Source organism: Monodelphis domestica, chromosome 4 (genome assembly GCF_027887165.1).
Source record: "Monodelphis domestica isolate mMonDom1 chromosome 4, mMonDom1.pri, whole genome shotgun sequence".
NCBI classification, from domain to species: Eukaryota; Metazoa; Chordata; class Mammalia; order Didelphimorphia; family Didelphidae; genus Monodelphis; species Monodelphis domestica.
The window spans coordinates 448,969,744-448,983,222 of NC_077230.1; the positions used below are offsets into that span (position 1 = coordinate 448,969,744).

General features: G+C 40.9%; 1 protein-coding gene across 1 annotated transcript; it reads right to left on the reverse strand.

Annotated features, from left to right (window-relative positions):
* Window positions 1-6,602: 6,602 nt before the first annotated feature.
* Window positions 6,603-8,583, reverse strand: LOC130458914 (zinc finger protein 160-like). Its single transcript, XM_056825935.1, has one exon. The coding sequence runs from the start codon at window positions 8,499-8,501 to the stop codon at window positions 6,621-6,623; it is 1,881 nt and encodes a 626-aa protein (XP_056681913.1). The 5' UTR covers window positions 8,502-8,583; the 3' UTR covers window positions 6,603-6,620.
* Window positions 8,584-13,479: the final 4,896 nt, after the last annotated feature.

Sequence of the window (13,479 nt, forward strand, 5' to 3'; positions counted from 1 at the left end):
GACACTCTGTGGCCTCCCCAGCTACCATGAGTGATTCTGTCAAGGCGTCATGGACTGATGGCCCCCAGCAAAAAGGACCTACTTGTACAAAAATATTTACAACTCTTTATGATAGAAAAGAAGTGAAAATTGATGGGATATCCATCAATTGGGGAATGGCTGAACAGACAGTGGGGTATGATGTTAATGGAATACTATTGTGCTATAAGAAATGATGAGCAGCATGACTTCAGGAAGAATTATACCAAAGTGAACTGATGTAGAGTGAAATAAATTGAACCAGCAGAATATTGTACACAGTAACAACAATAACTCATGGTGATTAACTGTGAGAGATTTAGCTATTCCCAGCTATGTAATAACCCAGGACAATGCTGAAGGACTTATGATAAAGAATGCTATCCACCTCCAGAGAAAGAACCGTGGGAGTTTGAATACAGATCAAAGCATTCTATTTTTCACTTTCTTTGTGTTTTTATTTTGGGGATGTGGTTTTATATGACTTTTCTCTTACAACAGTGACCAATATGGGAAGTATGATTTGCATGACAATACATGTATGTATAACCCAGATCAAATTGCTCACCCTCTGGGGAGGGGAGAGGGAAGGGAAGAAGGGAGACAGTTTGGACCTTATAATTTTGAGGAAACATTGAATATTGCTGTTACATATAATTGGGGACATAAAATATTTTTAAAATTTAAATATGTAAAATATATTCAATAATACCATTAGGCAGCATGTAAAAATTGGTAAAAAGTTGGTCTTAAAGTCCTAAAGATCTGAGTTCAAGTTCTACTTCTGACAAATTTGAATGATCCTGGGTAAATCACTTAATAACTCAGTCCCTCCAAAGCTCTAACACTAAAAATTGGAAAGAAGGTGCCTCAAAGGTAAAGAAAATTCCTTACCAGGAGCTCAGTACACATTAAATCACAGGTGCAGTAAAAGATAAAAATACTGCATACACATGATAAAGATGATGATGGTACTCAAATGGATCAATCTAGAGTTTTATCCAATCAAAATAGCACTTAAGCTTCATTAAACTAGAAAAAAATGTAAGAAGATAGTATGTAAACATGTAAGGAAGTAAAAACAGTAAGGCAAAATTGGCAAATATTGACAAAGTATAGAAAAAGATCTGAAATCTGATTAGATAATGATGAGATAGAACTATGACACTTGTCATATTGGGTATTATTCTGGTGTTGGATAGACCCAAACTCACAAAACATGGGAGAAGGTTTTGAATAAAAATAAACTGTTGGAAAACTGGAAAGCAGTTTGGTGAGAAAAGGAAGCAGATGATCCTGTCATAGCAGAGCCATAATGTCCAAATGGATTCATAACGAGTTTTAGAAAATCCTCATCAAAAATATAAAAGATGATATTAAATCTTTTACACATATGATGGGGCAAAGTCTAAATGAGACATAACATGAAACTGTGAAAAAAGATTAATTTGTTTCTATAAGAAGGAAAAGCAGTGCATGAAGAAAACCAAAACAACCTTATGATCAACATCTATAATGATACTATCTCTAAACAATTGGAAGTTTTCAAAGAAGGAAACAAATTGCTACTAGCCATCAGAAAGAAGTGAGACGACAGGCAGCCAGGAGCTATGAGCAGGAGAGTCTGGGATCATCGGAGAGGGAGTCTTCCAGAAGGTGTGATTGGCTGGTTGCGGAAGGTGGCAGGGAAAATGCAGGGCTTGAACCAAGCCTTGAAGGCCATGTCAGGCTGAGCAGTGAAGACCAGGCAGTCCCTGCAGAGGGTGACACCAGAGACAGCCTGCCTGGGTCAGGAGGTGCCCAGGGGACCAACTGGGATGGGTCAGGACATGGTCAAACAGCTTAGAAATGTCTGAGGCCAGATTTGAACCTGGCTCTCAATCCACTAAGTCACCTGGATGTTCCCTCTTTGTTCTTTCTTATAAAAAGTCACCAGAAAGGAGAAAGAGAGATCTCTTACAGATATGTAGAGATAGCTAGCTCCTCAGTATATCCACTGATTTCCAATGGCTTCTCTAAAGACTTCTGAGAATTTTCCCCAGGATGATATGGAAAACCTGACTGTTGGTTGAACTTAAATCGCTTGATCCCAGTTGGGGAGCCATTTTTTCCATACTCTAATTTTTGCAATTCATCTATTTTGTGGTTTGGGTTTGGTTGAGTAAATAGATTTCCTCAATATTCACTATTGGTGACAGCCTTTTTGTAGCCAGGATTTAGTGGGAAAGGCTCAGATGGTTGAGTGTGAGGAGCACTCTCTTCCTGTTTCTAGATAGAAGTGCCTCTATTCACAAATTTCCCAACTGTGTGCTCTACCTGGATCATGTGATCATATTCATCGGAATAAAGGACTCAGTGGAAACAGTTTGGATTGTAAGGCCAGTAATTAGGGGCATCAGCCCGAAGAGACAGGCCCAACCTCCTCTGACGATCAGAACTTTTCTTCCTCTTGCTGTCTACTGCTAAGACTTTGAATTTAAGAAAACTAGCACAGAATAGCATAGACAGGAATAAAAGAAACCCTATATCCCTCTGTGAAACCTGGCCTCAGCTCAAAAGCTGAGAGAGACTCAAACCTCATCTAGGGAAATCCCTCTTCTTCCCTGATAACTTCCCCAATCCAACATTGTTATTAACATTTATCTTTGCAGTCAGATAAGAGGACTGTCATTTCAGGGGACATAGAGGGAGCTGAATCTAAGGACAGTTACTCACCAATCAATAGTCCTTGACCCCTGCTGGGCAACTAAGACTGGAGGGAGCCTTGTCCCTCAGGAGTGTCCCATGCCTTCCTGCTCTGGGGTATCTCCCACATCAATCCAAATAGGGAAGATGTCCCCTCAGGCTATAATTTTCAAAAATAGCCTCAGCAGGGGGTATCTCCTATTCCCTCATCAGCAGCCATATTTCCTCTCTCCCCTCAACTCCTCCATTCCCTGTTACAAAACCTTCAGTATCTCCTGTTCTTCATATCCCACCCATTTCCTCTATAAATATTACATTACTCAGGCCCCAAACCTTAATAGTATAGGAGGGAAAAGGGCCCTTCAGCTTCTGCCAGACAGTCAGAGAGGGAAGAATCTCTGGGCCTTCTCTGTAGTCCTTTCTCCCTTTGCCAAGAGGTCCACATTCTGCTGTGTGTGACTGCCTGGAGTAGGAGGGCACTTTCTGGGAAATCCTAAAAAAATGGGAATGTCTACACCCCTTCTTTGATATGTGCCATCAAGTGACAAATCGGAAACCACTGACAGATGCCCTAGGCTGTCCTAAGTCAAGCTTAAGCTACCATTGGTACATGTGAGATGCAGGAAGTGATATTAAAAAAGTCTATATATTCACGGCACTTCCTCTTGCCAGCTCTCTTTTGGTGGAGAGGTGGCTTGGGGCAGTGTGCTGGGCATCTTGGCATGGCTGCAGCTATTGTCCCGGTTTGGTGATGAGTGTCCTTGATACAGTAACTGGGAGAAGCTTAATATTGTGGGTCAGGTGAGGCCTGTTTCCTGAGCTCTCTTGGAGTTTAGGCTGATTCCTTTTTTTCCTCCTAGGAGGTCCCTCATCTTGGGAGGAGGCCTCATGATTGCAAGATCTCTGAAGAGCTTGGCTCAGGCTTGGCTGGAGAAATCTTATACCCTTTTCCCTCTCTCTTCTTAATTTCTTCCCTCTATATTAATTAAACCAACATAAAAAATTCCCTAACTGACTTGAATATTTTTATTGGGATTTGAATGAATCTCTGGTGACCATAAGGATGATATATTAGTCAAAACCCCTAAATTGACCCCTTTACATCCCCTGATTCTACCAATGAAGGCACTTGGGTCTTCCTTTCCTGGGAAGATTGAATTGTAATTCACAATCTACTTTTAGATGTTAATCTACAAAAAGGTGGTGATTCAGTATTTTAAGTCGATCTACCCATTTTAACTACAATAGGTGTTAAGTAACTACAAAAGGTGAACTAATTTAAAAAAGGTGTTAAAATAACCAAAATTAGATAATATAACTAAAGACAGTGTGAACTAAAGACTGGGCAGTCCTGGAGAGGAGCATCTGCTGTGATTGGACGTGACAGGAGAAAAAGATCTTTAAGAAGATCAGAGGCCAGAAGAAGATATTTTGATTCAAAATTAGAGTTGGATGGAGGATCCTCTGACTCCTCTATCCAACATAGAGTTGGACTAGAGGAACTGGACCTCTGGAGGAACTCCTGCAGGAGACCTCAGACTGCTTTTCCTTTGGTGAGTGAAAGTCTGAAGCAGAGATCTAAATCTCTTAAGAAAGGCCCATCATCTTGAGACCCCACCTCCCACCCCCCTGGGGCTTAGATATTCTAACTGATATCAGAATAAGCCCAATCCTGATGTCTCTCTGTCTCTGTCTCTCTATATATAATCTTCCCCTAATTGTAAATAAATAAATCATAAATTCCATTTACTTTAGTAATTCATCTTGGGATTTAGAATTTAATTCCCTAGCAAAGGCCTAATTAATATATTTCAGTCACAAGCACAAATAAATTTAACACCTCCCATGGATGGGAGAACAACCTTTGGCCTCTAGAGGGGCTAGACTACCCTCAAATGAAAGTCTTGGACAGGAAATGGATTGATATGCACAGCCAGCCACATAGCACAGAAACAGTTGTACTCCCCAGAGCTGAATCTAGCCCAAAGATCCTGAACCACAGAGAATCCTAGAGTTGGAGCTGGAAGTTATCTTCTCCCGACCCTGTGCAACATCCCCAAAGAGGGATCAGTTACTTCTCTGTTACTAACAGGTGAAGAAACAACTTCCCTCTACCCTATCCCACCAAGCCACTTCTACCCTCTGTGGGCAGCTCTCATGTTATATGGTTTTCATCAATGGAGGAAATCCGCCCTTCCCATCTTCTCTTGCCAGGTCTTATGAATCTTTCACTTTCATGGATTATAGGGACAACAAAGAATGTGGGGAGAGTAGGGGCCCTACTGGGAAAAGCTCTCTGCCTCCTCCGCAAATTAGCTGTAAGGTGTATGAGGGCTGCCCTGGTAAGATGAGGAAGCCTACACGATTTGTCTAAATGCATCTTCGGGGACAAAATGGAAAAATCTCTCTGGAATATTGCCAAGTTCTCCCACTCCAAAAGACACTGTGAAGCCTGCTTGGAAACCTGGAATTAAAATCATTTGGAAAACTTTTTACAAAACTGTCACCTCCTCACTACTGGTATTCATCCATGGACAGAAGGAAGCATTCAAGTGCAACATGTAAAGCAAATGGAGAGAATTGCAATATAGTAGGGGGGAAAACCCATCAAAACTGAGAGACTTCTTTCCCTTCTCTTGGATTCCAGCGCTCACAACATCATTTTTTCCTCCAACTCAATCGCCTTCTCATCTACGAGTCTGAAGCATTCATGGTGATACCCCCTCTAATGGGCTGGCCCCCCATTTCTTTAGCCTCTCCACATCCAAGTTAACATTGTCTTGGTGACTTAGCCATCCATAAAGTTGATTATATGCTTGATCTTAACGTCACTCAAAACTATCTACCTCCATTATCTGGAAATCTATCATTTCCTTAAACACCCAATTCTTCCCATTTACTACTAGTCTGCATCTGCCCCTAGTAGTACAGATCCAAACTCATCTCTTCTTCCTCAGCCCTTTACAGACAATCCACCTAATGTGCAGATATTGTATGGATATACCAACAGAGGACATATTCTGTTCAGCAATATTCCCTTATTCCTGCTACTGAACTTGTCCATTTACTGTCCCCATTATATGTTTTTGCTATAAATGAATCAATGAATAATGGGATTGACAAAAAGAATAAAAAGAAAATTATTGAAAATAAACTGAAATTCCTAAAATTTTAGAAATAGTTTGAATTTCTTATTAAAATAAGACATGTGGAATGTCTCAGTTAACAAACACACTTATGAGTTTCAAAAACCATTGAAGATAAACAATCCCTAGTTTTAAAATAAGCAATTATTCTAAAAATCACATTTTATTATACGTCAGAAATTAGAATATTAATATCAAGATGAAGTGACATTCAAACTAGAAAACATTACCTTGTTTGTAATATGTAAAGATAAATATCAATCCTATATAAAACTAGGAATAAATGAGAGGAGAAAATATATTAATAAAAATAATAAATATAAATGGTTTGTATTATCTGAGTGTCAAAAATGAGGTAAAGAATGAAATAAAAAATTGAATTCATTATTTGGCTATATAACAGAAACACATTTCATGATTATCATACAGCCAAATGAAACTTTTTTTTCAAATGAAAGTTTTTTTTCAGCACGAGTTTTCTAATGTAGAAAATTTTGTATTTCGTACCAAAACATTCTCACAAAAAGAGTAAGTAAAAGCTTTATATATAACATGATCAGATGATCAATGAGTACTAGATGCTTACAGAGCCCTTTGGCATATTCATCACATTACTAAAGTTTCTCACCAATATGGGCCCTCTGATGATCAAGAAAATATGACTGAAAACTGAGGACTTTCTCACAGCCTTCATATTTATAAGGTTCCTCACCAGTGTGAATTCTCTGATGTACCAGGAAGTTTGTTCTCTTATTAAAATCTTTACCACATTCATGATTTTTTAATAAGCTTTCCAGTATGAATTCTCTGATGGACAATTAAATTTGAACTCTGGTTAAAGGCCATCCCACAATCACTACATTTAAATGGCTTCTCACCAGTATGAATTCTCTGGTGTTTAAGGAGGGTGGAACTCCGAATAAAGGCCTTCCCACAATCATGACATTGAAATGGCTTCTCACCAGTATGAATTCTCTGGTGCTGAAGGAGGTTGGAATTCTGATTAAAGGCCTTCCCACAATCATTACATTTAAATGGCTTCTCACCAGTATGAATTCTCTGGTGTTTAAGGAGGATGGAACTCCGATTAAAGGCCTTCTCACAATCATTACATTTAAAAGGCTTCTCACCAGTATGAATTCTCTGGTGCCGAAGGAGGTGGGAATTCTGATTAAAGGCCTTCCCACAATCATTACATTTAAATGGCTTCTCACCAGTATGAATTCTCTGATGTTTAAGGAGGGTGGAACTCCGATTAAAGGCCTTCTCACAATCATTACATTTAAAAGGCTTCTCACCAGTATGAATTCTCTGATGTATAATAAGTTTTGACCTTTGACTGAAGGCCTTACCACAATCATTACATTTAAAAGGCTTGTCACCAGTATGAATTCTCTGGTGTTGAAGGAGGTGTGAACTCTGATTAAAGGCCTTCCCACAATCATTACATTTAAATGGCCTCTCACTAGTATGAATTCTTTGGTGAACAGAGAGGTTGGAATTCTGATTAAAGGCCTTCCCACAATCATGACATTCAAATGGCTTCTCACCAGTATGAATTCTCTGGTGTTGAAGGAGGTGGGAACTCTGATTAAAGGCCTTCCCACAATCATGACATTGAAATGGCTTCTCACCAGTATGAATTGTTTGGTGTTGAAGGAGGTGGGAACTCTGTTTAAAGGCCTTCCCACAATCATTACATTGAAATGGCCTCTCACTAGTATGAATTCTTTGGTGAACAGAGATGTTGGAATTCTGATTAAAAGCCTTCCCACAATCATGACATTTAAATGGCTTCTCACCAGTATGAATTCTCTGGTGTTGAAGGAGGTGGGAGCTCTGATTAAAGGCCTTCCCACAGTCATGACATTGAAATGGCTTCTCACCAGTATGAATTCTCTGGTGTTTAAAGAGGTGGGAACTCTGATTAAAGGCCTTCCCACAATCATCACATTTAAATGGCTTCTCACCAGTATGAATTCTCTGGTGTTGAAGGAGGTGGGAACTCCGATTAAAGGCCTTCCCACAGTCATTACATTGAAATGGCCTCTCACTAGTATGAATTCTTTGGTGAACAGAGAGGTTGGAATTCTGATTAAAGGCCTTCCCACAATCATCACATTTAAATGGCTTCTCACCAGTATGAATTCTCTGGTGTTGAAGGAGGTGGGAATTCTGCTTAAAGGCCTTCCCACAATCATCACATTTAAATGGCTTCTCATCAGTATGAATTCTCTGGTGTTGAAGGAGGTGGGAACTCCGAATAAAGGCCTTCCCACAATCATGACATTTAAAAGGTTTCTCACCAGTATGAATTCTCTGGTGTATAATAAGTTTTGACCTATGACTGAAGACTTTCCCACAATCATTACATTTAAAAGGCTTCTCACCAGTATGTATCCTCCTATGTAAAATAAGTTTTGAGTCATTAATAAACATTTTCCCACAGTCATTGCATTGATAAGGATTTTTTCTAGTATGTGCCCTCCGATGTATGTTAAGTTTTGACCTATGATGGAAACCTTTCCCACAGTCATTGCATTCATTAGGGTTTTCTCCAACATGAATTCTCTGATGTAAAATGAGTTTTGAGCTTTTATTAAAAGCTTTCCTACATTGAGGGCACTTGTAGAATTTCTCTCCAGTATACATGTTGGTACTTTTCTGAAATGAGTAAAGATGAAATGCCCCAAATGTGACTCCTGGTTTCTCTGATTTCTCCACAGAATTTGTTTTCATCAATTTCTACTTCTCCAAAAGCAGAATGCAAGACCAATCTTTTTGCTTCCTTCTTCCTCAGGAATGCCTTATATTGGAGTTTCCTTCTTGCTCTTAGACCTGGACTCCCAGTCTGAAAGAGATGAAATGAAATACACAAATTTCCTTTGTGGCCTCTTCTAGGGGAACGGGACCCTTGTAGCTGAGAAAAACCAGGCACATACCCCACAGTGACAATAGCCCTAAGAGGAATGTCCTTGAGTTCTCTCAAACATAGCCTGAACTCATGGGGAAAAGGCAGAGAAGGTCAACAGAACTAGGAGGGAAAAGTGGCCATGATCCATGGGCAACAGAGCTAGGAAGGAATTGAAGGAGGTGGGTAATGAGGAGTGATCAGAGATTCAGGAATCCAAGCCATGAGAACTACCAAAAGGGTTCAAGGATGAAGGAAGATAAGGGGAAATATCAGAAGGACAACTGAATGATTGTAATGAATAAACACTGTGTAAAAGGAAGTTGGAATGAGGTAGAGAGGCCTATCAATGCTGAACAGAGGAAGACTCATGAATTCTTTGTTTTTTAAACCCTTCCCTTCCCTCTCAGAATCAGTACTGTGTATCGGTTCCAAAGGAAAAGAGCAGGAAAGACTAGACAGTGGTGATTAGGTGACTTGCTCAGGGTCACATAGTTGGACCCATGAATTCCAGAGCAAATGGGAGTCACTGACATTTCTTGAGTAGGAGAATGGCATGGTCTGATTGGGACAGGAGAGTCAAGTCAGACTCCACCATCAGTCATAGGAAGCAGCACTGTGGCCTAAAGAGAACCCTAGTTTAGGAGTCAGGAAATCTGGCTTCAACTATTAGACTAACTACTTAGTAGACACTGGGTCAACTGGTGTCATGGGTGAAGTCGAAGACTCCAGGGTATTCCGGAGTGATGAACGATCAGTCAAAATAAATAACAAACAGAAGAGAGCTTAATCATAACAGCCATGGGATTGCTTTGCATCTGACTGCTGCTCTGCTTTCTCCATGTCTAATCTTTATTTTTATACCCATTCTGTTGGCATGCAGATACCCAAAATCAAAGAGAGATAATTGGAAAAGTGATACATTAACTTTTTTTTTAAACCCTTACCTTTCTTCTTGGATTCAATACTGTGTATTGGCTCCAAGGCAGAAGAGTGGTATGGGCTAGGCAATGGGGGTCAAGTGACTTGCCCAGGGTCACACAGCTGGGAAGGGTCTGAGCCCATATTTGAAGCTAGGACCTCCCATTTCTAGGCTCTCAATCCACTGAGCTACCCAGCTGCTCCAATACATTATCTTTTAACAAAAGACTTGATTAACATTCTATATTCTTGTATTGTGATTACAGACAGAATAAAGGTTGCACACAAGATCAATGATTTTGTCACAGGTGGCTTAATTTTCTCACCCTGTGAGAAGTTTTGAGCTAACAATCAAGGAAAATTACGTCTTGCTTTTAATAAAATGGAATAATTAATCAGCAGTTCTTAGAAGACAACTCAACAATCATATCATGGAGGCTGAGGGGTCTGGGAACACAATTCAGATTTAGACTGGTGGCTTCTAGGGAGTTCCTGAGTCACACGGAAGCTTCATGTACTTATCTTTGGGCCTCTTTGACTGATTTGGGTGCCGACTTCATGAGCAAGTTTTGGGCTTGGCCTGTAGATGAGGTTTTCTGGGAATTATGTCCCTAAGTAAAAGGTAACCCATGACAGTCTCTTTGGGATTGGGTTTGAGGGTCTGACCTTTTGGTGGTGTTTTGGAGAATTAGGGCACGTGTGCTTTGTTCTTTTATTATTTCTTTTGAGACTAGGGGGAATAATCATGTGAATTCATAAGTGAGGGGCATTGATGAAAGAGGTCATGTAAAAGGGGGTTGGGTGGGTAATCACGTCTCGCCATGGACCACTCTGTGGTCTCCCCAGCTACCACGCGTGACTCTGTCTCGTGGACTGATGGCCCCCACCACTCATCTGCCAATTGCAGATAAGGTCCCTCCTAATCTAGTGGCAGTGAAGTGATGGTGAAGGGAAGAGTTCACAAGGGCCTAAAGTCAGAAAGATTTGAGTTCAGATCTGGGCTTCAGACTCTTCCTAGTTGGCTGACCCTGGCCAAGTCACTTTACCTCTGCTGACTCAGTTTCCTCACTGGTAAAGTGGCAACCTACCTCTTAGGATTGTTGTGAGGATCTTAAGAGATGGTAGTATTATAAAGTGCTCAGTACAGCCCAGCATAGAATAGACTTGCTGTCGATATTTTATTTATCCATTAATTTATCTATTATCTCTAAATCTGCTTCTGAAGTTTCTAAATTTTCTATGTCAAGTTGTAACCGATTTAATAACACTCTAAACATGAAAAATAGATCAGTGGACATGTCTTGAGAGCTTGTTATGAGCTTTGTATTATGCTAAGTGCTGGACATCCAAGAAAGAGGTAAAAAATGGCTCCTCCCTGAGGAAGCTCACAGGAGACAACATTCAAACAAAAACATACCAAGGAAGCTATACATAGGATTAACAGGATACCCAAGGGAATATCTCCTGGTTCCCCTGGCCCTTCTTAGTATTGAGGTCCCTTCCCATTCCCTACATTCTTATCTGTTTGCATTAGGGTAAATGGGAAACTCCTAAAGGAAAGGTTCTATTTGCCTTTGGCCTTTGATTCCTCATCACCTAGAACTGGGAGTAGCACCTACCAGAGGTTTCATAGATAAGGGTTTCTTTGGGGAACTAAGGCCCCTGAGGAATCCAGGGCCTCCTTTCCTCTGCAATCAGGGGTGACCCTCAGCTACCTTGTTCTAGGTCATTGGTCCTCATTAAGGCAGGAGGAGACCCCTCTGAGAGCTTGGGGTGAGGGACTGAAGCAAGGAGGACTTGAGGAGGAGGAGGAGAAAATGGGGCAGACTCACCCACAGCAGGAACAGACCCCAGAAGGCCCTGAAGCTCAATAGAGTAACCTCAGGTTCAGTTCAGTGGGACCAGAACAAGAGCTCCCACCTAAAAAGACTCATCCAGGCTGAGGGCTGCCTGAGGAAGTCTCCATCAGAAAGTGTAGGCCTGGTACCTCTCACTTCCTTATCTGGCCTCTATCCTCCCAAGGTTCTGAAGCTCTGGGAGTTCTGCCTTTATTCCAGGCCTCAGCTCTGCCCTGCCCCATCTTGATCACCTCCAGGTGGTAGAATTTCCCCTTAATTTAGGGCTTATTTACTTCCCTGAGCAGATGGCATAGACCTTGAGAAGGTTTTGATTTCTTTATCTAAGAAGCAGATTTTGGGCCCAGCCTGGTACATTTTTAAAAATCACATTCTATTTCTTCCCTTAATTAAATGTAAATATGATTTTTAACCACCTTTAAAATTTTTTTGAGTCAAATTGTTTTCCCCACTCTATGGGGGTCATGTGTGGGAGACTGGTGATGAGTGATTGGATCTGAGGGCTGTTGTAGCCATGGAGAGTGAGAGTGAGCCAGCTAGGAAAACTAGCAGCTAGAGAGAAAGAGTGAGATAAGGAGAAGGACCAGAAAGGTGAAGCCAGCATGCCTTTTGAGAAGGACCAGGGGGAAGAATCATGGCACCATGACTGGGGCTATGACTTCCTTTATTGTGACTAAAAGAAAGACTTTTATAGAGAGAAAAATCCTAAGCACAGCAACATTCCTGGGGGCTGGATGTGCTACTCTTCCACAGGATAATGTTTATGAAAATGACTCCACACATGAGCATTACCAGGGTTGCTATTATAGAGGTAAGCAAGCTGAGAAACTGTGATTGCTAATCTCTTGTGTGTAACTTGGAGAAAGGCAAGTGTGGTACTTTCAGTCTTGGTATTACAGTGACTTCTTTGCTTTCCAGAGTGAGGGGGGGACTCAGGACTTCATGATGTCCTTTGACTGAGTGCAGTACTATTGACTATCAATTACTGTCTTTATAGATTTTTTAACTCTGAGAAGACCAAAGAAAGATCTAGTCTTTGGTTTGGACTCTGAGTCTGCTAAGGCTCAGAGTCCTGACTTGGTTCTTGTTGAGACTCAACCAGCTATCCTTTGCTTTTTTATAATTTGAAGGCAAAGTTAAGATTTATCAGGATAATAGTGGTAGTTTTTATTTAGATAGTATAAATTTGGGTTAGTCAGATCAGGGAGGATTAGTGTGGCCTGTGAAACACAGGAGAAGCAGATCTTTGTGGAACCAGGGTCTTGTGAGTGGTGTGGATGAGCTGGTGAGGGATCCCTGCTGCTGGAGGAGAATCTGATTGGAGCATGTCTGTTTCTGGCTACTTCAGCTGCCATGTGTGATTGGATCTGAGGGCCATTGTAGCCTTGGAGAGTGAGAGTTAACCTGCTAGGGAGACCAGCAACGAGAAAGAGAGAGACCAGGAAAAGGACAGGAAAGTGCAGCCAGTATGCCTTCTGAGAAGGGCAGAGTGTGGAAGAATCACAGCATCTCTCCCTTCTTCCCCTTCCCTTCTCTGAGTGGTGAAATAACTCTACTGAAATAATGTATATAAATCTAACTAAGACAATAGTTCATTTTCAGATAAGGGAAGGAAGGGATTTGGGATGATCTATCTAAAACCCAAGTCAAGTGGTTACCTCCACAATTTAATACTTCACTACCTACTAATCTACTTGCTTCATCTAGTGAAATGAAACCCCCTTAATTAATATATAAACGTGGGAAGGAATTGAAGGTAGCAGGAACAGGATTCAAAGGAAGGTCTCACTGACAGTTGTCCTCTGGAGTCTTGAGCATCTCTGTTGGAAATCAGTCTCAGCAGTAGCAGGGACCCACAAGAACAGACTGGATCACCAGGAAAGCCACAGGAGAGAGAATATCTAGCTCTCTACATCCTTCCCAGAAGAACTAGACAGAAACT